The sequence below is a fragment of the Indicator indicator genome, chromosome 27 (genome assembly GCF_027791375.1).
Source record: "Indicator indicator isolate 239-I01 chromosome 27, UM_Iind_1.1, whole genome shotgun sequence".
NCBI lineage: Eukaryota > Metazoa > Chordata > Aves > Piciformes > Indicatoridae > Indicator > Indicator indicator.
In genome coordinates this window covers 10,148,158-10,173,559 of record NC_072036.1, presented here as the reverse complement: position 1 = coordinate 10,173,559, position 25,402 = coordinate 10,148,158, and the positions used below count along the sequence as shown (strand labels likewise).

The 25,402-nt window shown below is 42.3% G+C and overlaps 1 protein-coding gene across 1 annotated transcript; it reads right to left on the bottom strand.

Moving 5' to 3' along the window:
* Positions 1–999: 999 nt before the first annotated feature.
* Positions 1,000–18,789, bottom strand: WASF1 (WASP family member 1). The gene is made up of 8 exons (XM_054393111.1): positions 18,636–18,789; positions 14,785–14,919; positions 8,384–8,537; positions 7,589–7,706; positions 6,318–6,490; positions 4,618–4,797; positions 3,247–3,884; positions 1,000–1,157 (listed from the first exon to the last, which is right to left on the bottom strand). The coding sequence occupies exons 1-8, from the start codon at positions 18,766–18,768 to the stop codon at positions 1,000–1,002; spliced, it is 1,689 nt and encodes a 562-aa protein (XP_054249086.1). The 5' UTR covers positions 18,769–18,789.
* Positions 18,790–25,402: the final 6,613 nt, after the last annotated feature.

The following is a 25,402-nucleotide window of genomic DNA, read 5'->3' as shown; positions in this document are numbered from 1 at the left end:
GGGCAGTGTGTGGGCCTGACTCTTAGGGCTTGAGGGTTGGACCAGATGATCTTGGAGGTGTCTTCCAACTGGATGTTTCCTGCAATTCTGTATACCAGGGAAAAGCAGGCTTCACTGAAAACAACAACTAGGAACATTTAAAATGAACCATTTATTAAACCAAACTGTTATTTTAACAGTTACATAAGTTACACAGCATGTTTAAGTCAAAAGATTTCACAAGGAGAAAAAAAAATAAAAATAATAAAAAAAAAAAAATTAAACTTCTATTATGCAGGCAAAAATAGTACCACACAATATGTACCTGGGAGGGAGGACGGGAAGAGGAAATCTCTAAACATTCAAATAAGGCCATAATTATTTAAAAACAACAATAAAACAATAATAACCCCCCTCCCCCCCCAAAAAAAAAATCCATTTTCCTTTCAGTGTGTTCAGTGCTGCTAACTATATGTACTTCTAGTGTCCAGATGTAATGGAGGCAGTGATACCTTGATAGCCAGGTTTAGTGTTTTAAAACCCTCTCAGGAGTAAGGCTCATTAGTACATACAGCTGCCCTTGGAATGTCAATCTCAGTCGCCTTCATTAACTTAAAAAGTTCACAAAGTGCACAGTTAAAGATATGCCAAAGAATTGAAACTGCTACTCTACCAACAGCTGCCCATGCTTAATACTTAGTGGTCTATGGGAACAAAGTTATTTGTTCTTTCATAAAAGATGTGTAAGAAAAAGCCACTGTAAAACATTTAGCTTCCAAGCTGCACTAGGAGCGGTTTTGTAAACCCGAAAAGTAGAAAAAAGGAAAAAAAAAAAACGAAACCAAACAAAACAAAGAAACAACAAACCCCAAGGATTTAGTCTGGAAAGAAAAGAACATACAGAGGGGAAAAAAAAAAAAAAACAAAACCCCACGAGAGATGACCAGCAAACTGTCAAAGAACAAGCACCACGACGGACATCAGCGCTGGGTTGTGAAGGGGAGGGCGAGGCCGGGGCCTTCACTCCAGCCAGTCCACCTCATCGAACTCCGAGTCGTCCTCCGAGTCGCTGTACTCGACGGCGATGCGGCGCGACAGGATGGTGGCCACGTCGTTCTCGATGCGCTCGTGCTTGGCCTCCTGCTCGCGCTGCTCCTCCACCTTGCGCAGCTGGATGCCTGAGGGACACACCACAGACACATCACTTGCTCTCCTTCCATCGTGCAGGGAGTGATCATCGCAATCGCAATCACAATCACAATGCATTAGAGGCTCGAAGGGACCTCCGGAGATCACCGAGTCCAACCCCCCTGCCAAAGCAGGGTCACCCACGGGAGTCCGCACAGGAATCATAGAATCAGTCAGGGTTGGAAGGGACCACAAGGATCATCCAGTTCCAACACCCCTGCCATGGGCAGGGACACCTCACACTAGATCAGGCTGGCCAGAGCCTCATCCAGCCTGGCCTTAAACACCTCCAGAGATGGGGCCCCAACCACCTCCCTGGACAACCCATTCCAGGCTCTCACCACTCTCATGGGAAAGAACTTCTTCCTCACTTCCAGCCTGAATCTCCCCACTTCCAGCTTTATTCCATTCCCCCTAGTCCTATCACTACCTGATATCCTAAAAAGTCCCTCCCAAGCTTTCTTGTAGGCCCCCTTCAGATATTGAAAGGCCACAATAAGGTCACCTGGGTTTGGAAAGTCTCCAGAGAAGGAGAGTCCTCAACCCCCCTGGGCAGCCTGTTCCAGGGCTCTGTCACCCTCACTGTAAAGAAGTTTCTCCTCGTGTTGAGGTGAAATCTTCTGTGTTCAAGCTTGGACCTCTTGTTTCTTGTCTTATTACTGCACACCACCAAAAAGAGCTTAGCCCCCTCCACTTGACCCCCACCCCTCAGATATTGATAGACATCAGTCAAATCCCCTCTTAGCTTTCTCTTCTCCGGACTAAACAGTCCTAGGGCTCTCAGTCTCTCTTCACAAGGGAGATCATGGGACACTGAGTCCGGTTTCGGGGCTCCCCAGTTCAAGAAAGGCAGAGAACTGATGGAGAGAATCCAACAGAGAGCCACGAGGGTGATTGTGGGACTTGAGCATCTCCCCCATGAAGAGAATCTTCCCCTATGAAATTTTGTCAGGGGAGGTATAGGCTGGATATTAGGAGGAAGTTCTTCACAGGGAGAGTGATTGCCCATTGGAATGGGCTGCCCAGGGAGGTGTTGGAGTCGACGTCCCTGGAGAAGTTCAAGAGAAGACTGGATGAGGCACTTAGTGCCATGGTCTAGTGGATTGGATAGGGCTGGGTGATAGCTTGGACTGGATGAGCTTGGAGGTCTCTTCCAAGCTGGCTGATTCTATGATTCTATGAGAGGCTGAGAGCCCCGGGGCTGTTTAGTCTTGAGAAGACTGAAAGGGGATCTCATAAATGTGTATAAAGAAAGCTGGAGAGGGATTTAGGGTGTCAGGGAGTGATAGGCCTAGGGAGAATGTTAAAAAATAGAAATGGGTAGATTCAGATTGGATGCTAGGAAGAAACTTTTCACCATGAGGGCAGTGAGACACTGGAACAGGTTTGCAATGATCTGGTTTGGGTTAAAGTATTACTTAGAGATCAAACACAGACAAGTAACCACCTACTGATAGAATGAGAAAATGAGCTCCAGAACTTAGAAACATGACAGAGAGGATGTATTTTGGTTTTATAGTCACAACACCATGGACCAACACAGTCCAAATGTGATTTACATCCTGTACTTAACAGTCTCTTGTCAGGCAACACAAGCACAGGTCCTTAGGTGGAATTTAAGCCATGGTATCTTCAGGCTTTGCTTCTTGTGCAGAACTTGGCTGAAAGCATTTTCGGGAATCACCTAAACTATACCAGCAGGCTCTCCTTTATTTGTTGTTTGTTTTGCAAACATTCTCTTCTGCTGCACTGCTCAGAAACAGCAACATTTTCAGGTAAACAAAGAGGTCATCCCCACAGGTTACCTGTAAAGACACGAGCTTATTCTTTCTAAAATCTACCTTCCCCAGAGAACCACTGTTGCCATCCAAACTAAACACCTGAGAGGTGCAGTCACCAACTGAAAAAACAACCAACCAGTCTCCTTGCCATTGCATATGCTGTAGAGAACAGAAAGCAGGAACAGATTTAAGATGCATTCCAGCTTCCTGCCCATGTGAAACACTCTATCTCTCAGAGCCAACGTGTATTTACAGTGAGTTTCTGAGACTCCTCTGCCCCTCAAGAGCCACACCTTACCTTTCCGTATGGCTTCCAGCAGAACACTTCTCGCATCACTGATGACAGGAAGAGTCGAAGGATGGCGTTTGGGTTCGGGAGCAGGAGCCACTTGGGATGGTGGAGATGGAGGCATTAGGGGTGCATGAGTGCCAGGGACAATGGTTGTGGGAGGAGGGTGCAGAACGGGAGGTGGGTGAGAAAGGGCTGCGACTGTGACAGGAGAGGATGGTCGAATGCCAGGAGGAGGCAGGGGAGGAGGTGGAGGTGGTGGAGGAAGTCCCTGTACCTCAGCTTGTGGAGGAACTGGGTGAACTGGTACAGCTTCACACACTTGGGCAGCTCTAGTGACAGGAGGAGAAGGTTGTGCTAGGGGAGGAGCAATTGGGGGTGGAGCTGGATGTAGGACTCCGGGAGCGATCTGGAGGGGAGCTGGTGGAGGTGGCATGGCAGGGGCCTGCAGAGCAGCTGTGGGAGGGGGTGGAGGAGGTGGGACTGGGGGTGGAGGGGTAGAAGTCATTGCAGCTCTTAATGATGAGGTCGACAAAGCAGATGGAAGAGGTGGTGGTGGTGGAGGAGGAGGAGTGGGGCTCACAAACACTGGTGTTCTGCCTGTTGCTGGTGACTGAGGACGGTTTTCTACCAAGCCAGTAGTAGAACTGAAACATCCAATAACAGGACAAAGTTATTAGAGCTGGAGAGTGGGGAAAAAAATAGCAATAGATTCATTTCTGCAACGTGAGAACATGTAACAGAACAGTACAAGCAATGAGGATGGGTTACATTTGAAATACATATTTAAGGTTTGATGACAAGATGAGTGAGGCTAATATCAAAGATCATCAATTCTGTGCCCAGAGGGGTATTTTTATAGGCTAAATACTCATTACAGTGCACTTCAGGTGAGCTGAAGAACACAAAAGGGAACAGTAAAATTCTTTTCCTGAAAGATCACAGGAGGATTTATTTCAGCTGCTGTGAAAAATGGATCTAAAGAGTGATGCATTTCTGTGTATAATCTCCTGAAGTGTAAAGAGATTGACATCTTGCTGGTGTAACAACCATGCCTGAATTCACTGTCCTCTATTCCAAGATGTATGTACTTGACCAAAAGGTAAGATGTTGGGGTATATAACAGTAGGGGAGTGACAACCAGAGCCTCACTCTAGTAAATAGCTGTGCATCCAGTTCTGGAAAGGCACAGAGAAATAGAAACCAAAATTCATAGAATGGTAGAGGTTGGAAGGGACCTCCAGGATCCAACCTCCCTGCCAAAGCAGGATCACTTAGGGCAGATCACACAGGAATGCATCCAGACCTGGGGGAAGAAAACCCAAAACTCAGCTGCAATTTAGCAGCTGTGATGAACACACAGCTTTGACAGCTTCATACCTAACACAAGGAGGCACAGGTTTCACCTCTCCTGCCCCATGCATGGGAGGTGGTGGTGGTGGTTCATGTGGTCTGACCAACACTCGCTCCTCGGCTCTGTTCAGAAGTTCAGACATCTGGCTATAGGGTAATGCAGAAAGTGAGTATGATCCATCCATATGGTCCACATATGCTTGGGATCTGCAGGAAAACAGTGAAAAATGATCCAGTGGAACCTTCAGTAAAAGTATCAGTGCCCTCAGCTGCTGTTCTGTACCTCAGTAATACTTCTGAACTGCGTGGATGTGTCATACTGGGCTTCGTGGCTTTTCACTAATTGATCCCACTTCCCATGTCACTGCCTCAGCAGCTCAAGGCTTTAATGGTTTTGATAGATCAGATCATTTCTACAGGATGTGTTTGTTAGTCACACTGAGTTCAGTTCAGCTAGCAGTACCATCAGCAGTACATGGACACCGGAGTGTGGTATGAAACACATTATACTGAGTAACTGCTCCTGCTCCTCAGTCCCTACAGATCTGCAACCATATCCTTCTATAGCATTCATGGAACACCCAGCAATGCCAGAATGGTAGAATTTACAACTGAGTAGTTTAGCTGAGCTTCTGTCAGAGGATCTATATTCCACACATACAGAGAACTTCCCACTTCAGACCTTTGTAGGTGTACAACAGATAGAAGGAAGATAATACAAATACCTAACACTGATTAGCAGCAGTAAATAAGTGGCACAATTATCCACTGTCATCATTAAGTTTGTTTGAAGGCCTTATAAAGATAAAACAAAATAGTCTCTTATGGTGCACTTTTGGCCAGTGAAGGACAGGGGAAAAAATGAAACATTTTTTTGGAGGAATCACAGAATGTTAGGGGCTGGAAGGGACCTTGAAAGATCATCTAGTCTAACCCCCCTGCCAGAGCAGGAAAATGAATACTTTTTAATTAAGAAATCCAACTCCCAAAAAACATACCCCCAAAATCTTCTAATAATATTCTCTGTCAGCCCTCTTTCTTGTGAGATGTTTCTTGGCTGGTAAAACTGACTCAATTTTGCACAAGCACCAGAAGCATAAAGCCAGCAGGTGTTTGCCATGTGAAATGCTACTTTTAGCCACCAGCAAATGCGTGCTGTGAAATGAGAATCCAGCAGGTTGGGGTTTGTAATAGACTATAAGCAGAAATGTCAATCAAATCTGGGGTTTGCTCAAGAGTAAAGAGAAGCTCAGCGTTCTCATTGGAGTGCCAAGTGGACCTTTGTTCACATCACACCCACCATGTAATCTTGGCAGTGCCTGCTTGAGAAAAACCAAGAGACTGGAATAAAAGGCATTTTGTAGGTCAGGACTGGAATGCAGTGAGACACCTGGGGGCAAGCTTGCAACACTTGCAAGTGACACTACAGCTTCCTTCTCCCAGCTGCAGGCACCACCACATCCTCCAAGATACGATGAATGCCAAGGATCCCTGGTACTCTTCAAAATAACAGGAGTATTACTGCTCCTTTAAGGACACCCTGCCTAAGTGTCTTAATACTCTTAATACTCAGTTTTGCTTCACCTCAATCAATGTTTTCCAGTGCATTTCAAGCACAGCAGCAGCAGCAGCAGCTCACCATTCACCATCTCTCAAGCACGTTCACCATGCAGTAGGAATTATGCAGTACTTAGGATAGACAAATAAATACATAAAAAGAAAGAAACCTTGATTCAAAATGTGAAGCTGGGCCATTAGCAACTTCAATGTGCTTATGTAAGAGGTTAGCATCATCTTCTGCAAGCTCTGGACCTTGGGCCAACTTCTGCCACTCTCTCCGCCTGTCATGAGGTGCCCTTGGCACTTTTTCTGGCTCATGAGGGCGATCCAGATTCTTCTGCTGTAGGAGAGTTGTGCAAAGAAAACTGATAACTGAGACAGTGGCTTTTTTTTAATTAATTGCATTTAAACATTGGCTACAAAAACCCCAGAACCAATCCAAACTCAAGTGCAAGGAAAATTTGCTTTCAGTCTAAATGATACTGAAACCAAAAAAGACTGAACCATCAGTCTAGTGGGTAATTAGCTGAGTAATACAGAGGAAAATAACTGTACAAGCAGCTTGTTATTCTATGACTGAAATGATGGCTCTGACACTTATATTTACTCTTACTTTTGCATTACCTTAGTATAAGTGTTTACTTTTAGGAAAATACAAACAAAGTGTCCTGTTCCTACTATTTTCTTTCTAGTTTAGAGTAAACATATCTGTTAAAATGTCATTCAAGCTTTTCTGACCTTAAGATTGTCAGAATTTTGTATTATAAAGAAGTCCTCCAGTGAAAATCTTTACCCTTGCTGTACTCTCCTTTTTTTTTTTCTCCTGAGCCATTGCTAGAATGCTTACAAGCCTTGGCAAACCTGCTGCTAGTTACATGAAGCCAGCACAAAAGCTCTAGGCTTTTCTATGTATTTTCCAGTCACTATTCAGTGTTATTTGTTGAATTTGATGGAGCTGAAAGAATTCAGTTTTAGCTCAGTTAGGATGACTGTAAAGCTTGGATTGTTATTAACTGCATATAAACTCATTACAGGCAAAACCAACCAACCAGAAGCTAAACAAAGCTAGCACAGAAAATCATAGAATTGTCAAGGTTGGAAGGGATCTCAGGGATCATCCAGTTCCAACCCCCCTGCCATGGGCAGGGACACCTCACACTAGATCAGGTTGCCCAGAGCCACATCCAGCCTGGCCTTAAAAACTTCCAGGGATGAAGCTTCCACCACCTTCCAGGGCAACCTGTTCCAGGGTCTCATCACCCTCATGGTGAAGAACTTTTTCCTAATATCCAATCTGAATCTACCCACTTCTAGTTTTGCTTCATTCCTCCTAGCCCTATCACTATCAAATGTCCTAAAAAGTCCCTCCCCAGCTTTCTTGTAGTCCCCCTTCAGATACTGGAAGGCCACAATAAGGTCTCCTCTGAGACACACATACCTTCTGCTTCCTCTTTTCTTTTCTTTTGTCCTCGGTGTCCTGCAGCATTTTTTCCTTCCACAGATCAAAGAAGTAGGAAGGATTGGTATAAAACTTCAAACCTTCTTTTCCATCATCCCTGAAACAAAATGAGACAAACAGGGCATGCTAGTTATTTGACAAGACATGAATCCAAACAGCAAGGCAAAGGGAAGACACATTAAGGAATATTTCGTGTCTCAGATCCTGAAATATTTTACTGAAGAACATGAAAAAGACAAACGTTGACCTTCAGTGCCATCATTCTTTACTATCATTCCTTGTATTCAAGGTCCTGATTTTAGAACAGCAACTTTAATGCAAGCAGTAGATAATAAAGAGTATTATAAATCAGAGAACTCCCATTCCAATGACTCAAATCTTGCTCTTAAAACAGTGAGCAAATTTATGTGGCTGCTCGTGTTCAACTACTGATTCAGATCGATTTGGGACAGCACACAACACTTGTTTCCATTAAAGACTTCTCTTCCTACGTGTTGCAACTGCTGCTTTTCTTCACTTTGTATCCAAAAGCAGTTTAATAAGTACAGAGAATAAAAAAGGCTTTTTCTTACCATTGTTACACTGGGGTAAAACGTGAGTAAAGTTTTAACACAACATCATCTGCTGCCTGTATTCTCCAGCAGCTTCACAGTTCTCTAGCGTGGCTCCTGAAACATTGCAGTGCTGCTCAACATGAGCAAGCTGCCAGGATATAGCACTTCTATTACACAAAATAAGCTAGCAATTGGTCATGATTAGTTTTATTTCACTAACCTGTAAGGGGTGAGGATGTTAAGTGGAGGAGGCTGTTCACAAATGTCATAAGTTTCTTGCAAAGGAATCGGCAGAGTCTTGCGGTCAAACAGCTGCTGGTCTTGAATGGTGGAGCTCCGGAAAGCTTTCCTCATCGTAATGTCCTGCAGTGACACTGAAAGGGGATATTGCCATCTTTAAAAAGTGCCAGAGACAGTTCTCTTGGATTCATCTGGAGCTGCCTCATGCTGGTTGGCACATAAATGTTAAGCATTACTACTACCCTCATGCACATTTAACAGCAAATACAAATTCACGGCAGCGCCTTGTCAGATGATCTGAACACCACCTTTGGAATGTTCTAGCACATTAGCCCCTGTTTAGCTTCAGAGGACACTTTTGCTCCCCCTGTTTAGCTTCAGAGGACACTTTTGCTCCCATTTAGCTTCAGAGGACACTTTTGCTCACATGCACAGAGCTCTCTCTCCAAAGCAGCTCAATAAATTGCTTACTGCAGCTATAAAATATCATCCTGTAGTTCAGAACTACCTACTAACATTTACTAACTCCATTTCACAATGCTTTTGGTACTAAAAGATTACTCTCTAGCTAGAAGTAGTTACCTTTATACCATCATCAAGCCAAACTCTGTATTCCTTGCATGTAGGGGGCAAGTCCACTGGAAGCCAACTGAGATGCCAAACCAGCAAATCACCTAAGCTTGTGCTACTGCTATCAGTGAGTTTTAATGAGAGCTGATACTGTGTTCCAACACATGAAACTAGTCAAATAGCTTTTTAATCAGGCTAATTGAGAACTCCTCTGCTCAATTCAAGTGAGACACCTTGGGGTTTTAAGACAATAGTTAGGAATAATCAATGATGTTTATGTAGGATTTGAAGGCAAACATCACTAGGTGAACACAATAAACAGTGGTTTGAGATAGATTGACTTGCTGCTGTTAAAGCCCATATATCTTCTTCTATTCCACAATCATTAACATCTAGAAAAAGATTAATAATGGAAAAGTGACCACAACTGCTGAAACTTGAACTTTCTGGAAGCAATGTCCATGTTCAGTCTCATATTCTTCTCCCTCTCTGATCTTCAGTTACTACATCTGTGCAGTCCAAGTGTGTCTCAAGACAAACTCTGCAGCCAGCATCAGGCCTCCCCTAGACACAGCAGCAGCACCACATTGGTCTGAGCTTTTTGGTAAAATCACAAGCAGTACTGGAAACAGTTTTAAGACATACTAGCCAAGAGAGTTCTTTCAGCACAGGCATTTTTATCTAGCAATAATTATGTTTATTTTACACAAACAGGTTGCTAATGGGGCCCTTTTACTCAAGATGAGAGGACACTCCCCTTCCCTTATCACTGTGGCATTCAGCAGCAATGTAAAGCATTCATCTGTGTAAGCTGAAAGCTGCATTTTACTCTGGCTCCTGTAACAAGTGTAATCACACATAAACACACACAGAGACCAGGGGCAGAAGGCAGGGATGTTTTCCAGAGGGCTTGCAATTCCTGGAATATCCTATATTCTTACCTAAGTGTGTTGGCAGTATCCTTGGTGATGCAAAAGATGGGATTTAGCTGATTTTCATTTTGGCTTTTGAAGTTTATTACAGCTGGCTTGAAAACTTTCCCCCTTTTTTACCCTTAGGTTCTATTTAATTGCAGTGTCTTTTCTTATTTTAATACCTTTAATTAGCTGCTCAGGAGCATTTTTAAGCATGTGAATGAATCATTATGAAGTATGAATGTCAGCCAGGAGTCTCAATTTCTGCACTCATAAATAATCATGTTTAATTTTGTACCTGCCATGAAACACAGTTTATTTGCTGGCAGAAGTTCACAATCAGAAGAATCATCTGAAAACCTAACTCTTAGATTCTTTTATACTGCAGCTTTTTTTTTTTTTTCCCCTTTGAATTGTTGGCTTTACAAATCTCACCTGTTCAGAGTGGCTTGGCAATCCTGCAAGGCTTTCAACTGTCTCTTACTGGAGACTAAGCCAACATATTAAAAATATACTTCTCTCTGAACCTGTGTGCATTCTGAAAGCAATGGAGCAAATTCACATATGCCAATAAATGAAAACAGTTCTTTGTTTTACTATTAAAATGCCCACAGAGAATGTGACACCATATTACTGAGATAAGCATTGCTCTGTAAATTCTCTATTAGCATTCCTTAATCTCAGTGAGCAAACACTGCCAGCCTAATTCACAATCTCCAAGTTCTTGTTTAAATCTCCACTCTTTGTAAACATGTACAAGGGGATAAGACACCTGAGGATCATCAATCAATCCCCAACAAGCAGCCTGGATTTCCTTCTTGCTCAGTGGCATAGCAAAGGTCTTCACAGAAAACGTCCAGTGTGGAACTTCAAAGAGCTAACAGCACTTCCCATGCTGCTATCTGATGACCAGCACTGAGTGCAAAGTATGCCACTGCTCAAAACCACTGCATGAGCACAACAGGAGTAAGGCAGTGGCACACAAATCACTGAGAATTGTGGCACTGATTCATTCACTCACCTACAGACAGGGATCAGGTAAATCTCATGTTGCAAGCGCAATGTAGTCCTGGGCTGTGCACACCTTGGCTAACAAAGCCATCTGCTGCAGCTTGCCAGCTGGCTGAAGAACAGAAGCCCTGCATGGCTTTGCCACCTCTAGTGGGGGAGAGGACGTGAAAACCTAGCTGGTCACCCAGCCACTTAGTTTTGGCTGATGGACAAACTGGCACAGCAAGAGGACAAGGTCAGACAAATTGGATGTATGAATTCAGGTGTGAGAAGAGACAGGGCAGAAGGAGGAATTGGAAATGCTGCAGGCATTTGTTTTGATGCTGATAAATTTAAGCTTTCAGTTGCTCAGTTCCTAAGTAGTTCCAGAACTTTTTTAGAGCCCAAGATCCTAAACTTCACATGGACACATTTGCCTGAAGGTCCCTCTGTTACATCACTTCTGGTTACTCCAAGGAACAAAAAAACGGAGTCTTAAATAACTTCCTTCAACGTTCAGATGTTCACAATCAAAGCCAAACATTCCTTCAACAATCTGAACAAATGGCAGTTTATCTTTACTCTGTCACTTGGCTTGTACAGAAAGACCCAATTACATCAGTCAGCCTAACTTTCTGTACACAACACTACCCACAAATGTAGAAATTACCTCTGTCAGAAAGCTAAAATATCAACCTTTTATACGTTTTGCTTTGAAACAAGAGATGCCAGCCCATTTTTATTTATAATCAACAATGAACTGGGCAGGAGGTCTCTTCTCTCAAGTATCAGGTGATAGGACAAAAGGAAATGGCCTGAAATTATGCCAGGGGAAGTTTAGGTTGGATATTGGGAAAAATTTCTTCACTGAAAGAGTGGTCAGGCATTGGAACAGGCTGCCCAGGGAGGTGGTGGAGTCACTGTCCCTGGAGGTGTTCAAAAAGTGTGTGGACATGGCATGCTGGGATGTGGTCTAGTGGCCATGGTGGTGTTAGGTCAGTGGTTGGACTTGATGATCTTAGAGGTCTTTTCCAACCCAAACAACTCTATGATTCTCTAAGATAGAATAACTGGCTTGTCTTTGGGCTGGACTACAAAGTAAATTAAAGAACACCTAGTAACAGATATTAAATAACATCTCTATAAATAATACAGATGTATCTCTTCTGAGGGGAAAAAAAGCACATGTATATAAAAAGGATAAATTACATTAAAAATATTGATTGCCATATGAAATCAGTAATTCTGAGAAAGCAAGAATTTGAAAACAGTGTAATAATTAAAGTCAAAGCTCATTTCATAGCAATTCCTCTGAGACACATTGTACACCAGGAGTTAGGTCTTTCAGGACACAATCTCAACCTTAGATCCATGTGGTTTTATTCTTTCAGAGAGGTATTGTAATAATTCAAAATAAGAAAACACACAAGCTATTAAAAAAAAATCCAGAGCTTTCTGTTACTTTGACTCCAGCAGAAACATCTTGTCAAGTATCTGCATCTCATTCAATGAATCTGACTGGTTTTGTTCATGCCACTTAGCTTTAAATGAATCTTAATTTCTTCCTCTTGTGTAATGGCACGGGCCCAAAGGAACACATTAAATCTTGTATTACTGCCTGCTGGCAAAGAACTAGCAAATGAGACTCATTTTACAAGCACAGCCCATTTTACACATGCTGTTAGCTGAGCAGAAGTACTGAAATGGGCTTACTTCTTGCCTAGAGGGTTAAGAAAGGTAAATCCAAATGTTTTCCCCACACCTTCACGCATTAACATCTTCCAGCTATTTGAGCCCAGATCAGGACTAAATCCAAACTATTTGTGATGGATTGCTAAATGCAGAGCTCCAAATGGGATACTGAAGGAGAAGCAGTTTTGTTGATCCCTAATTTTTAAAGGAAATACAAGATTGAATTTCCTCTCCTCTCCTTTGTCCTCATCTGGTGATTCATTACAAGCAGATGTTTGTGAAAAGGAGCACTGGGTATGGCTGGAGGAGTGGATATTCTTAAGTTAATAAAAAATCAGTCCTTTAGTAGTTCCTGACACTGGGGACTGCATGTGCTTCTCTGAAGTACTTGCAGGCACTGCCATTCTGTGGTGTGAGAGATAAATCCAGGGTATCAGATTCAAGTCACACTTAGCCACTCTAGACTTGATTGAGTAGACCTCTTCTCAGTCCTGTCTTCTTCGATTGCAATGTCTGTCCCTTCCTTTAGCTGCACAGATAGCAAATGCTACAGTAGACACAGCAGTGTGGAAAGCTCTTGAACTGGGACTACATACTGCTAAAAAACATTTCTAGCAGTTCTCTAACATCAAACACCTATGGATATTTAGCAGTGAAACCTCCAGCCAGACTTGTCCACGGCCATTCACACAGGGAAGTGCCATTTGGACTGGATGACCTTTGGAAGTCCCTTCCAACCCAGACTATTCTATGATTCTCCATCTTGCTATCTTATCCCATCCTCAATGATTTCAAATGGTCTCTCCATTTTCCTGCAGTGGGAATGGCTGCCACACTGGACATGCCATATCAACATATACATCCCACTCTGATTTAAACCAAAAAGCAGGCTGCCAGGGGTAAACTCAGCACGACACTAACACTGCACTATCACAGCTCTGACAAGATTACAATTGCTGACGTGTTATTGTACACAAAATGGATTTTTGTCATTATCCAGTCATAGTAAACTTGGTGTTTCATTGGGGAAAGAGGTGTATGGGTATGATTTATGCTCTGTTGTCAAGAGACTTGGAAAATCCCATTAATGTCAGAAATCCCCTAGGCAAGCCACGATGATCTTGTAGAGAATCTGCTCTGTGAACAGCTGCCTTTCAAAACCTGCTCCTAAAATTAATGTCACACAAAACACAGAACCAAAACTTTCCTAACTTAATTTTGGCATTACTGAAATTTTAACATTGGGAACTAAAGACAGCCTGAAGACCATGCTCTTGGTTTGGCACTTCTTTTCTCCTGTTACACCTAGGCATTGGGATCTGAAAGAGTTTCCTATACTTCAAAATTGGATCCCACAAGCAATTTGGAGTTTTAATTTTTAGGATAAGATGTTGCTCTACTTTCCAGGTTTTAGAAAGCAACCTGATCTAGTGGAGGATGTTCCTGCTGACTGCAGGGAGGTCGGACTAGATGACCTTTGGAGGTCCCTTCTGGCCCAGACCATTCTATGATTCTATATAGTCTAGAACACCCTAAAACTGTTTGGGGTTACAAGACCTTTTGTAGTTCCACCTGTAACCAGCAGACCACTAACAAAGGCAAAAAGCCTTCATTTACTTATTAGGTGGTCAGTGTTCCTGTAGTCACCACCAAGCCCATGCATCATTTAAATCCAAGACAAATTCTATCTTATAGGCATGGGCCATACCCTAGTGACTTTTGGGAGAACTTTCTTTCAGTGCTAACCAATATTTATAGTACTTAGAGCTACTTAGGAAGAAAGGGATATATAATGTCAACAAATGGAGCTATACAACTATAACTTGGTGGAGAAAGTAAGATTGTAACAAGTTAAAATGCAAAAAAACCCTGCTTGGACAAATGGTTATGTCCCATAGGTCTTAGTAGAAAGGTTAAAAAAAATAGAAATCAAAAACTTAGTTCCAAGCACTCCTATAATATTAATATTGTTAACACTAATACTTAACACTACTGAAGGGACACAGAGTCCTGCAGTAGTTTTTATGCAAATTGATGGAGTAACCCTGAAGGTGTTGAGCTCAGAAAGCTGCCCAAAGCTATAAAAAGCAGCAGAAGTAGGGATGGGCTATTCTCTCTGTGCTCTTATAAATACAACTGACACCATTATTACTTCCATTTCATGGGTCACTGTTGCCTGAGTGCCAAAATAAGACAGTGGAAGGAGGTCACTTACATTCCTCTTCCTTTGGATCGAGCTGCGTAACACTGACGGACAAGCGATCTACACGTTCTTGTAAGGAGTTGACTCTAAATGAGAAACTGTGTGCTTCATTGAAAAGTTCACCAAAGATATCTTCAGCATATTTACCTGAAACAGGGGGAAAAAAATAAAATGAAATAAAAAGATAATCCAAGCAGATCACAAGCCAGCCCACATTCAATAAGTGAGGCCTCGCAATGTGTTGAGGATCTCCAGATAGGATGAAGAGGACTGGTTCTAAAGATTAGCTGCAGTCCAGACACCTTGCTGCTGAGTATTTCTGGAGAAACATTTCCCACTTATTGAATGCTAACACCTCCAGACATGGCAAACAAGGTTTTCCTGAGGTGTGAAAATGTCACTCACAAGAGGAGCAGTGTTTAAAAGCCTCTGTGGGGATGGCACGGTAAGCCAAAAATACAGAAGGAAAGTGAAAAGCATCTGAGGGGGGGGGAAAAACAGGGGGAGAATTAATAAGCTTGAAAGACAGGGCTTCATTCCTGAAAACTTAACAAATAAGGGGTGAGGAGAAGTAGTAACTAACTAGGAGAACAGGGTAAGAATAGGAAAGAGTACAAAGGAAATATAGAGAGAGGGGAAAGGCTACTGAAGGTTCAATGTTAATTGAAAACTGTTTTCACCAACACAAAAGGCACTGGAGCTTAGCAAACAGTTATGCAGCATTCTCTCTATATATATATCCAGAGGTAGAAGGGAAAAACAGGGAGATGACATCTTGCTATGACTGAATAAAAGCCCTGTTCTGAATCCCTGCAATATAAATATTCATTAAAGGAACATACTCAAAAGGAGAAATGTTCTCCTCCCCAGATGGAGGTGTCAGACACTGGGGCCAAGAACAAACCCCATCACTTAGGTTTCTTGTGTGGCACTGAGATTCTGTGCCCAGGGAACAGCTGAATAAAAGGAAAAACAAGATTGGTCAATAGCTGTGAACAAAGTGAGGAGGCTCCATGCACAAGAGAACTATTTATCCATCTTCTAACAATGGCACAGCTGCACAGTGCTCTCAGTTGTGCTTCACATATGCTGGAATGCTACAGCCTGACATACAGCAACATAAACCAACTCAGGCAGACCTGGAGCATGAATTTATCTGCAGTGTTGCTGGGGAAAAAAAAAAAATATGTAAGCACTTCTCCAAAGCAGATACAGTCAGAAAGCAAGAAACAGGGAAAAATGGCTAGGAAACCAAAACAGCTGCTGCTGTTGTCCAGAGAGTTTTTGTTGCCACAGTGCTAAGAAAAGCTGTCAAAAGGCAGATCCTTTTATGATGTTAGGCAAGACTGGGAATAGACAGGGGGAAAAAAATTACTTACTTGCAATTTTTGATGTTTTATCAAGACAGACTGATGTGTTTTCATGCTCCAGGGAGAAAGGCAAGGGCTATCACTCAAAGCAGAGGTAAGTATTTCACCCTTTCATCTCTACTCCTTTTAAAGGTCAAAAAAATTCTCAAACTGAACAATTAAAAGCAACACATCAAATAAAATATGAAAGGATTGAGAATTTGTACAGAGGCACATAGCTATTGCTGACGTGCTGATGGAAAGCTCTTTTCATTTTCTGTTAAAACAGAGGAAAGCAGAATTCCTGTCATGCAGTAGGTATTGCTTCTGCACACATGTTCTCCTCACAGAATGGCAGGGGTTAGAAAAGACCTCTGAATATCACCTAGTTCAGCCCCCCCCACTAAACCTTCTGTTTGAGGGCTTGTAATTGAAAAATCTTAGAGGCAGAAATGACCAAGTGCTAACCAGGTCCAAGACCTTTCATTTAAATTTGCATCATTTTATGGTCAAAAGCCAAAGCAGCTTTAAAGGAAATGAAACCCTACCAGAACTCTGTTTCCACTCTGAGTGAAGCCTCATTTCATCTACAGCTTAAAGGCTGCTTCTCAATCATAGGCATTATCCACAGAGAACAAAAAGGGAAGGCCTAGGGAGAAGCTGGTTGCCAGGGGACCACTGTGAAACCCTGCCTGCTGGCTGTGACTCACAGGCAGCTCCCAAGATCTGTCTGCATGCCAGCAGACCTCGCTGTGCACCGGTGACAGCGAGAGGGCTGGTAACAAGTGAAGACTGGTTCTCTGGGGTTAAGCATGGGAGAGACAAAATTCCTACGGCAGAACTCCTAACTCTGCTCTGAATTTGTATTGCCACTGACCCAAAGTGGCAGAAAAGCAAAAACAATTCACAGGTACTCCTATCTTTGTAACAGGATCTCACAGTTTTTATAGAGCAATCCCTAACACTGCTGAGAGCTAAGGGTTATTTTGCAAAAGGTGTTCTCTTTGGAGGAAAAAATGGTGGGTGTTGTTTTTTTTTTTTTTTTGGTTGAAAACACCAAAAAACTTACTTCAGTTGATACAAAGACTGCATGTAGAAAACCTACAAGATTATGATGCTATTTGGAGGGAAGAACAAGAGACTGAAGTAACAAGTCCTGCTCATCAGTGTTTAAATTGCTCATCAAAAATCCTGAATTACCTATTCTGGGCTTCTTGTGGCAGAGCAAATGAGTGCATTTCCCCTCCTCCTTTCCCTTCCCTGTCATTTCCAACACTGAACACCTTTTTGACCACTAGAGAGTCACAAGTTCATGACAGAAACTCCTCTCAAATGAAACCAGCTAATTCAGGGCTCATCCCTATGACTGCAGGCATCCCATTTTATATAATTAGGGTTACATTCCCTTGAAGGTACCTCTCTAAATGTGCTATATGTGGCAGAATGAAGTAAGACCACAGTTGATGATCCTATACTGCATCCAAATCTGCTATGCTCTTGGTTCACTGAAAAGAATTTAAATAATTAAGTTATTTTCCTGGCTGTTGCAGCAGCTATACCTAATAATGCTCATGTTTATGTGCTGTAAGCATTTCTGTCTCCACTGCATAGTTCAGTGTCCTCAGTTAAGAGTTCTCTACTTAACAGCACCCTAGGAGCTTTGAAAGGCTGACAAAACAGGGTCACCATACAGTACACCATCAAACCAGTAGCTAAATCAATCTACTTAACAAATATAGGCTACATCACCTATGACACTGACAGAGCTGAAAGACTTTTCACCTTGTATATAGATGCACATTTTAATATTTAATGTGTTGGTAGCAATATTTAATGTCCTAGTGGTTAGAAAGCACCTGTAGTGTTGGAAATTCAAAATCCTATCATGCTGATTCCTCTCACAACTTCTTAAAGTTGCTGTAACTTAAAACCACCCAGAAAGCAGCTTTCTCCGAAATATACCTTCAGAATTCTGGAGCCTGAGAACCATTCACTCCCTTCGAGTGCACCAAAGGAAAAATTGTTGACAGAAAGGAGAAGGAAGAAGAAAAATCTTGACCTGTTTGAAACACTATGCAATAAATAAATGTCTGGGGTTATTATTTATAAAGGCAACTACTTTATTTTTTAATGAACAACCCCAATATGACCAAAGGTTTGAGTTAGGAGAGTGAAGCAAGCACTGATATATTCCTCATTATATCTTACTCCCTACTCAAGGATTGCTCTAAGGTCAGCAATTAGTGACTTCATTAACTACCAGATATCCTTTTCTGTCATGCTCCATTGGTAACAGAAATACATGGCTGAAGAGTTTTAAGATGTGCTGCTAGAACAATTCTTTTCTTTCTTTCACAGAAATCCATGCTAGGCACTAGCCACAGAAGGAGCAGATTCAAGGCTCAGCTGCAATTTTCTCCTGAGGATGTGAAAAGCTGTTCCTGCTTCCACCACAAAAGCTGTGACTGTAAAATGCATTAGTTCTAAATACAGCTATCAGGACAATGTACTTACTTAGGCTACTCAGTTGTCTGATTATATTTGCCAAGGAGATATTGGTGACACATTCCAGTTCATTCTTGATACCTCGGGGCAGAGCTGTGTGGCACAGGTGCCTGGGGTCTATGTTCCTTTTTACCAGTGGCATCCTGAAATGTGTCAGAGGACCAGCAAACCTGCAAAGAAAGAAGACAAAATATTGTCAGAAATTTAATTATATTTTAAACTGGGATTATGTCTGAAGTCAAATTGACTAATCCTAATGAGATAAAAATACCTCCCTAGCATCGAGGGAATTCATTGCTCTATGAGTACTTAAATGTTTTCTTCTTTGCCCAGTGAAAGACTATTTCATTGTCTCTTTAAACCTTTACCTGACTCAGATGCTGGTGAAGTGACAAATAACTTTTTTACAATTCATGGGGTTTTTTCTTTTTTCTCCCTGTAAAAAAAGGACAGGAAGATCTTTGCAGTACAAAATGACTACTGGAGAATGATTTGCTTCTTGATGGACTACTTCCTTCTTCAGGCTAGGCAAAGTCCAAGAGAAAATTCCCTTCATTATGAGGTCAAAGTCAAACTAGTTGCCTATTCCACCTGAAAGGTAGATATGATATGTCATGTTGCTAGCAGGAGTCACACTTCTAGTCTAAATGTCACTTCTAAATCACACCTAATCAAGGTAAGAGATGTTCCCCTTCCACCTACATCATTACTGGTAATAAGTTCAGCTAAGAAGACATCATCCAAATGCAAAAGTCTCCTCACTTCTATTGCAAAGTCCACCATGACTCAGGAATCTTAACCCTCTGCACCTTTCCAAATCCACACTACATTAATCAGGAGTCTTCCTTGGTTCTGCAGACAAAATAAGAATAATCTCAGGCTGTGAATCCCAGGCTTGTAATGTTCTGCACACCCACAGCACTGACTGGAAAGAGTTTCCCAGGGGGCAAGTTATGCCTCTCATCTCATTAGTGCTGCTTATTAAGATGTCTACTAAAACTTTTCTTCATGAAAAATGGATTCCCTAACATTCTGTAATTTTCTTATCATGCCATGTAAACTCTGAATGACCAACAAAGAGAATGGATACCCTTGGTACTGGTTTGTCTCCTTGCCCACTGCAGAAGAGATTACACCTTCTCCAGACAGTTTTCCCCAGCGCAACCTGCAGTCCTAACCCCTCAACCAGAGCAGCCTGCCACAGCTTCAGCTGCCCTCTGCCTAGAAGCTCTATCCCAAAATGTTCCCAGGATGCTGCTAGGCCTTCATACTGCACCATAGAATGCATCTTCCCTACAGTATGCATTCAGCCACTCTTTCTTTACTTGCTTAAAACAGAGATGTCTTCTGGCTAAGGACAACTAAGGCCATGGTAGCAGAGCTGAAATCAGCTGACCTAGAATGGCACAGGCAATTAAAAGAGTCAAAGATGACTGCAATGGGGTATTTTCCTCTCTCAGACTGCTTAGATTTCCCCTTGCCATTTTCCCTGGGAGTATAATCTTTCACTGAAGCCAGGGCTCATTGCTGAGGCAGGATCCTGAGGAACACCTCTGCTTCCAGGATCTGATGAGACCTCATTCATTGCATTTTAACACCATGCCTACTGCCCTTATTTTCTTGAGAATCATCAAAAGTACTTTCTGGTTTTGATGGATAAAATCCAATTAAAATAAGTCCTCCAGACACTGCCTTAAGGAAAAAAAGATTAGGCACTTCTTAAAACGTTGTCATTTAGTTTTTCAATATTAACTGTAAAAATTATGGAAGTGTTCATGGGGCAGAGGCAAATGGTAAGAACAGATTTTGATTTTCTAGGCATAGCCCAAATCTTCCAAGTCAGGCAGAAGCAATGACAAAGTGTTTGTAATTTAAAGTGAGGCTTTACACCTGCTGGTACAAGAAACAGGTGTAACATGAAGCAAGGAACATCAAACTGGCCCTACCAGCAGAGCTGCTGCTGTCACAGGAGTGCACAACCCCTCTCCCCACACTGAAAAGACCCTGAAGAAAGCCTTAACTACAGGTTCATGCTCGCAGTTGCCTATCAGAAAATAAAGGAACCATTCTGTCACTGTCAAAGAAACACAACAAGTGATACATGAGCAATGTTCTACAGAAGCAATTAAATATTAATCCCAGAGTTAAGCCCTTTCTTGATTACTGCTTTAATGATACTATTGTAGAAACAGCACAGTAGGTAAGTCTTTTACAAAGAGGTCCAAACAAGTATGTCAAGATATATTTCCACAGAAAACACTTAACAAAAAATTACATATAATCCCTATTTCTGTCTATCAAAGGTAGAGCTGAGTTATAAACATAAACCCAAACACCTGCAAATAACAACCATAAAAGCTTGCTATGGCCAGAGCACTTCTTTTGTTTTATTTTACATAATCAAGATGTTAGTTAGTGATGATATTGCTCTCCCTCTTTGATTCTGTATCATTCATGGAAAAACACATCCAGCGTATAGCATGCATAGATCATAAAGCTTCAGATGCTCAAGTGACAGATTCTTTAGAAGCCTGGATGCTTATTCAGCCTGGGTACTTATTCAACAGTAGCCAAAACACTGCTGTGCTATCAGCTACTGCTGCAAAACACAGCACTGGAAGGATGCTTTGAGGAGAATTAACTCCAGCTCAGCCAAACCCAGCACAAACAGCAAAATGTGCATCTTTGAAATTGAATAAGGCTGTTTCAGACAATGGGAATTTTATGGCTTTGACTTCTCTAGAATTCACAGAAAATCATAGAATCAGAGAACTGTTAGGGTTGGAAGGGACCTCAAAGATCATCTGCTCTTTGACTTGTTTTTGCCCCCAAACCCCACAAATACCATTTTCCAACATCTGAATAACACAGTTGTGATGGTCTTGCCCAAGACACAGTGTCACACAAAAAGATAGCAGAGGGAACAGTAAGAATGGTAAAAAGTATAATTTTAAAATAAGAATAAGCTTGGAAGGCAAACAAATGGCAAGATGCAACTGACACCTTCTAATTCATACATCGTGTTTGAAAACTCTGCAAAGCCTGAAGAGAGACTATTTCCCTATTTCCCCACTTCCCACAGAAACAAGAGCAAGGAATGAAGGAAAACAGCACTCATACATGCTTAAGACAAAGGCAAGGCAGTTCACACAATGTCTAATTGTGGAACTCTGCCACAGGATGCTGCATACCACGACAGTACCTGCTGGTAATTTCTCCACTACAGACCACATATTCACTGGAGTTTGTTGACACCGTGAGAAGGTCTTGATGATTCCTCCCCAGTTGTATTTAGTGATCCCAACACAGGGAGCAACAGGTGTGATCAGCAAACAGAGCTCTACCAAACCATTTCTTCACTCCTATTAAAGATGTCTTTCCTAATGCAGTTCTGATCAAGAAAGCTGAAAAAAAAAATTCTGCACTCACTATATTTATTGTGCAGCTCTAGAGCTGTGAAAGAGTGGGGGGAAAAAAAGAAGGCATTGTTACAATCTACTATATCTTTTAGGTTAAAAGCAAGTACACAACCCCCTACCCTTTGCTCTCAAACTATACATTACCCAAGCCACTCAGGCAGCAAAGGAAAAATTCATTCCTAGATGATAAAATCCTGGTACCATGTTGCTCCCAAGTAAGCCCTGGAAATTGTTCATAACCCCAAGCAGCTCGAAGAGAGAAGCAGCTCATCAGTGCAGAAGAGATCCCTGGGCTGAGGGGTTACATGACACCTCCTCAGAGGCTTACACTTCTCCTATCACACAGTCTTAGAGCCCTCCCTACTCTCAGCCACACTGCTTCCCAGCTCAAAACTCAGGGAAGGGAAGGCAAGGCTCAAACACTAAGATCTTCTCTTCCCTACTGTCCCATACCCATCTTTGAGGCAATTGTTAGGAAGTGGCACTAGTTTACACTTGAAGTACTTTACTCTTGAGCCATCTTAAACCCAAACTCCAGAGCCTCACCGAAAAGTCTTCTCCCTCACTTCCTAGGCTTCCTTTGAAGTACTCTGAATCCACTTGAGAAGCCCTAATCTTCTTTACCAGCCCCAGAAAGGCTGGCACGACCTCATCCCACACACACAGTCAGAGAGTGTGAGTGCAGCATACAAACACATTTACATGAGGACTGTTGATGATGTTACCAATCTACCCTGCTTTGTTACAGGCTTTCTTAGGAGCTAGGTAAGATGCTTTAGTTGCTTTTTCACTCGATTCCTATCACTTCAAAAACTGCAGAACAATAGCACTAATGCAAGTTAGTTAATACCTTTTCAGAAGACATCTGCCTGCACCTCTTTTTCAACAGGCCAGTTGTTGAGTGTGCTGCACAGCCCTCTGCAGCTGTCAGGGAGCTTACAGGTGACACAATTCAATCTGTCTCATGCTTCTCAAACACTGCTGGCAGCAGCTGAGAAGTCTGCCTCTGGTGCCCACACCACAGCCACAACAGCAGTCATGCTGCCCCACAGCTTTCACTGGGATGGCTTCACAGGATCACAGAACGCCAGGGCTGGAAGCGACCTCAAAAGATCAAGTCCAAATCCCCTGCTAGAGGAGTATCACCTAAAGCAGGTCACACAGGAACACATCCAGGTGGATGTCTGCAGGGGAGAATCCACAATCCCTCTGGGCAGCCTGTTCCACTGTTCTGTCACCCTCACGGTGGAAGTTTTTCCTTAAGCTCACATGGAACCTCCTCTGCTCCAGCTTGCCCCCTTTGCCCCTTGTCCTGTCATTGGACATCACTGAGCAGAGCCTGGCTCCGTCCTCCCCACACTGCCCTGCACATCTTTATAAACATGAATGAGGTCACCCCTCAGGCTCCTCTGCTCCAGGCTGAAGAGCCCTCAGCTCCCTCAGCCTTTCCTCACAAGGGAGATGTTCTACTGCCTTCATCATCTTCGTGGCTCTGCGCTGGCCTCTTTCAAGCAGTTCCCTGAGGTCCTTCTTGAGCTGAGGGAGCCCTGCTCCTGGTGCCACCAGAAGACCCTGGGGACCTCTGGTGTAGGAAAGAGCTATCATTTTCCCTTCGGCATGCTCCTGTAGATACATTACAGAGTTGCAAGACGTGTGAAGAAATGTTACATTATTATAAGCTTGTGAAATACCCAGAATGTCACTTGTCACAGCCATGATTCAGCTCTTCTAGCAAGTACAGTAAGACAAGTAGGAATGAAAGCACAACATTAAGGTGGGGAGAAGTAGCTAATTAATCAATCTACCCAGCAGCTTAACTGGCAATTAAACTACAGCTTTACTTTCAGAACACCAATGAAATTTCATGCAAGTTTACTTCTGACCAGGTTACATTTCACCCCTACTAAAGTTGATATTTTCTTAACATTAATGAAAGACATTCATTTATAACTTCCATCTCATGTACAAATACTGCAGCAGTGAATGCCCTTGCTTACATGGAGTTAAAATTCATTCCAACCATAGCATATCTTTATGCCTTAATATTACCCTACTCCTTGTAATTTTCCTTTGACAACATCCAGCAGCAATGCCTTGCATATGCCTCATTTAATTGATCATGTTCTAGCTGCTGGCAGAACAGACCACAATTTGAAAAGCAACAATCAATTTAACACTTCCCCCATCCACCCTGAGAAACAGAAATAGAATATACAATAGCTTTATATTTGCTTACATAATCATGGACTAAGTGCATCTCCACTCTGTGGACTTTGGGACAGAATGAAAGCAGCTAAGAGAAATCCTCAGACATGTTGAAATTAGATGGTCTTTAAGGTCCCTTCTCACCCAAACCATTCTGTGATTGTGTTAATGAACCTGGTAAAATCGGAATTGTATCAGGTAACACCACAAGCTCCTTCTCTTCTCAGATTTTCTTTTAATCACCCTGTGAGACATCATCATCACGTTATACCAGTTGCAGAAAATCCACAGATGAGGATTTTATAATCCACACCTCTCCCATGGAAAAAAAGGCAGATGTGCAAAGACTTCATGCAGTTCTGTTTGTTTCTCTGCAGCTCTCACTGCAGATCAAAGTGCAAGTAAAAGCTTGGGAAAAACCAGACACCAACAGTATGGTGTCTTCAAGAAAGTAGGCCACTACCACCTACTGCTGAGCCAACACAATGACTTTAAAACCCCAAAGGCAATTAACATCCCCTTGGAATCAACAAGATGACAACTGACGTCTTAAATTGACAATTCAACCTAAAATGTGTTAAAATTACAGTTCTGCCATCCTGTCTGATAACAACCACGGCACAGAGGGAAGAAGGATCTCCTTGGAACCCTTCCCTCAGATCTCAGTCTCCTGCAACTCACTCTCAGATTTTTTTTTTTCCTAACTGCAACTGACTAGGAAAAGATGACCTTCTTGTAATTAAAAAGCAGTGTCAAAGAGAATAAATGCAAAATATAACCTTCTTGTAATTAAAAAGCAGTGTCAAAGAAAGTAAATGCAAAATATAATACTAGAAAGTGGTACTGACATCACTGCTGTTTAAAAATGAGTGCTAAAGGAATTGTTTACCTGTTTAGACCTTCTACACATTCAGGTAATGGATGGAGCAATGCCTATGTAGGTTATATAAAGGAAGTTGGCAATTAGTTTGTTTATTAAACTACAGAGTCATTAATAAAATAATACTTTGGAGTCACAAATGTAAAACACTGCTCCTGAAGGAATACCAATAACAGACTCTCAAATGTTGTCTAGATTGCTGAAGGTTATGCAGGGATGGATTTATGTCAGTGGGCCAATGAAGCCTCTACGTTAGTATCACTGCACAGGAA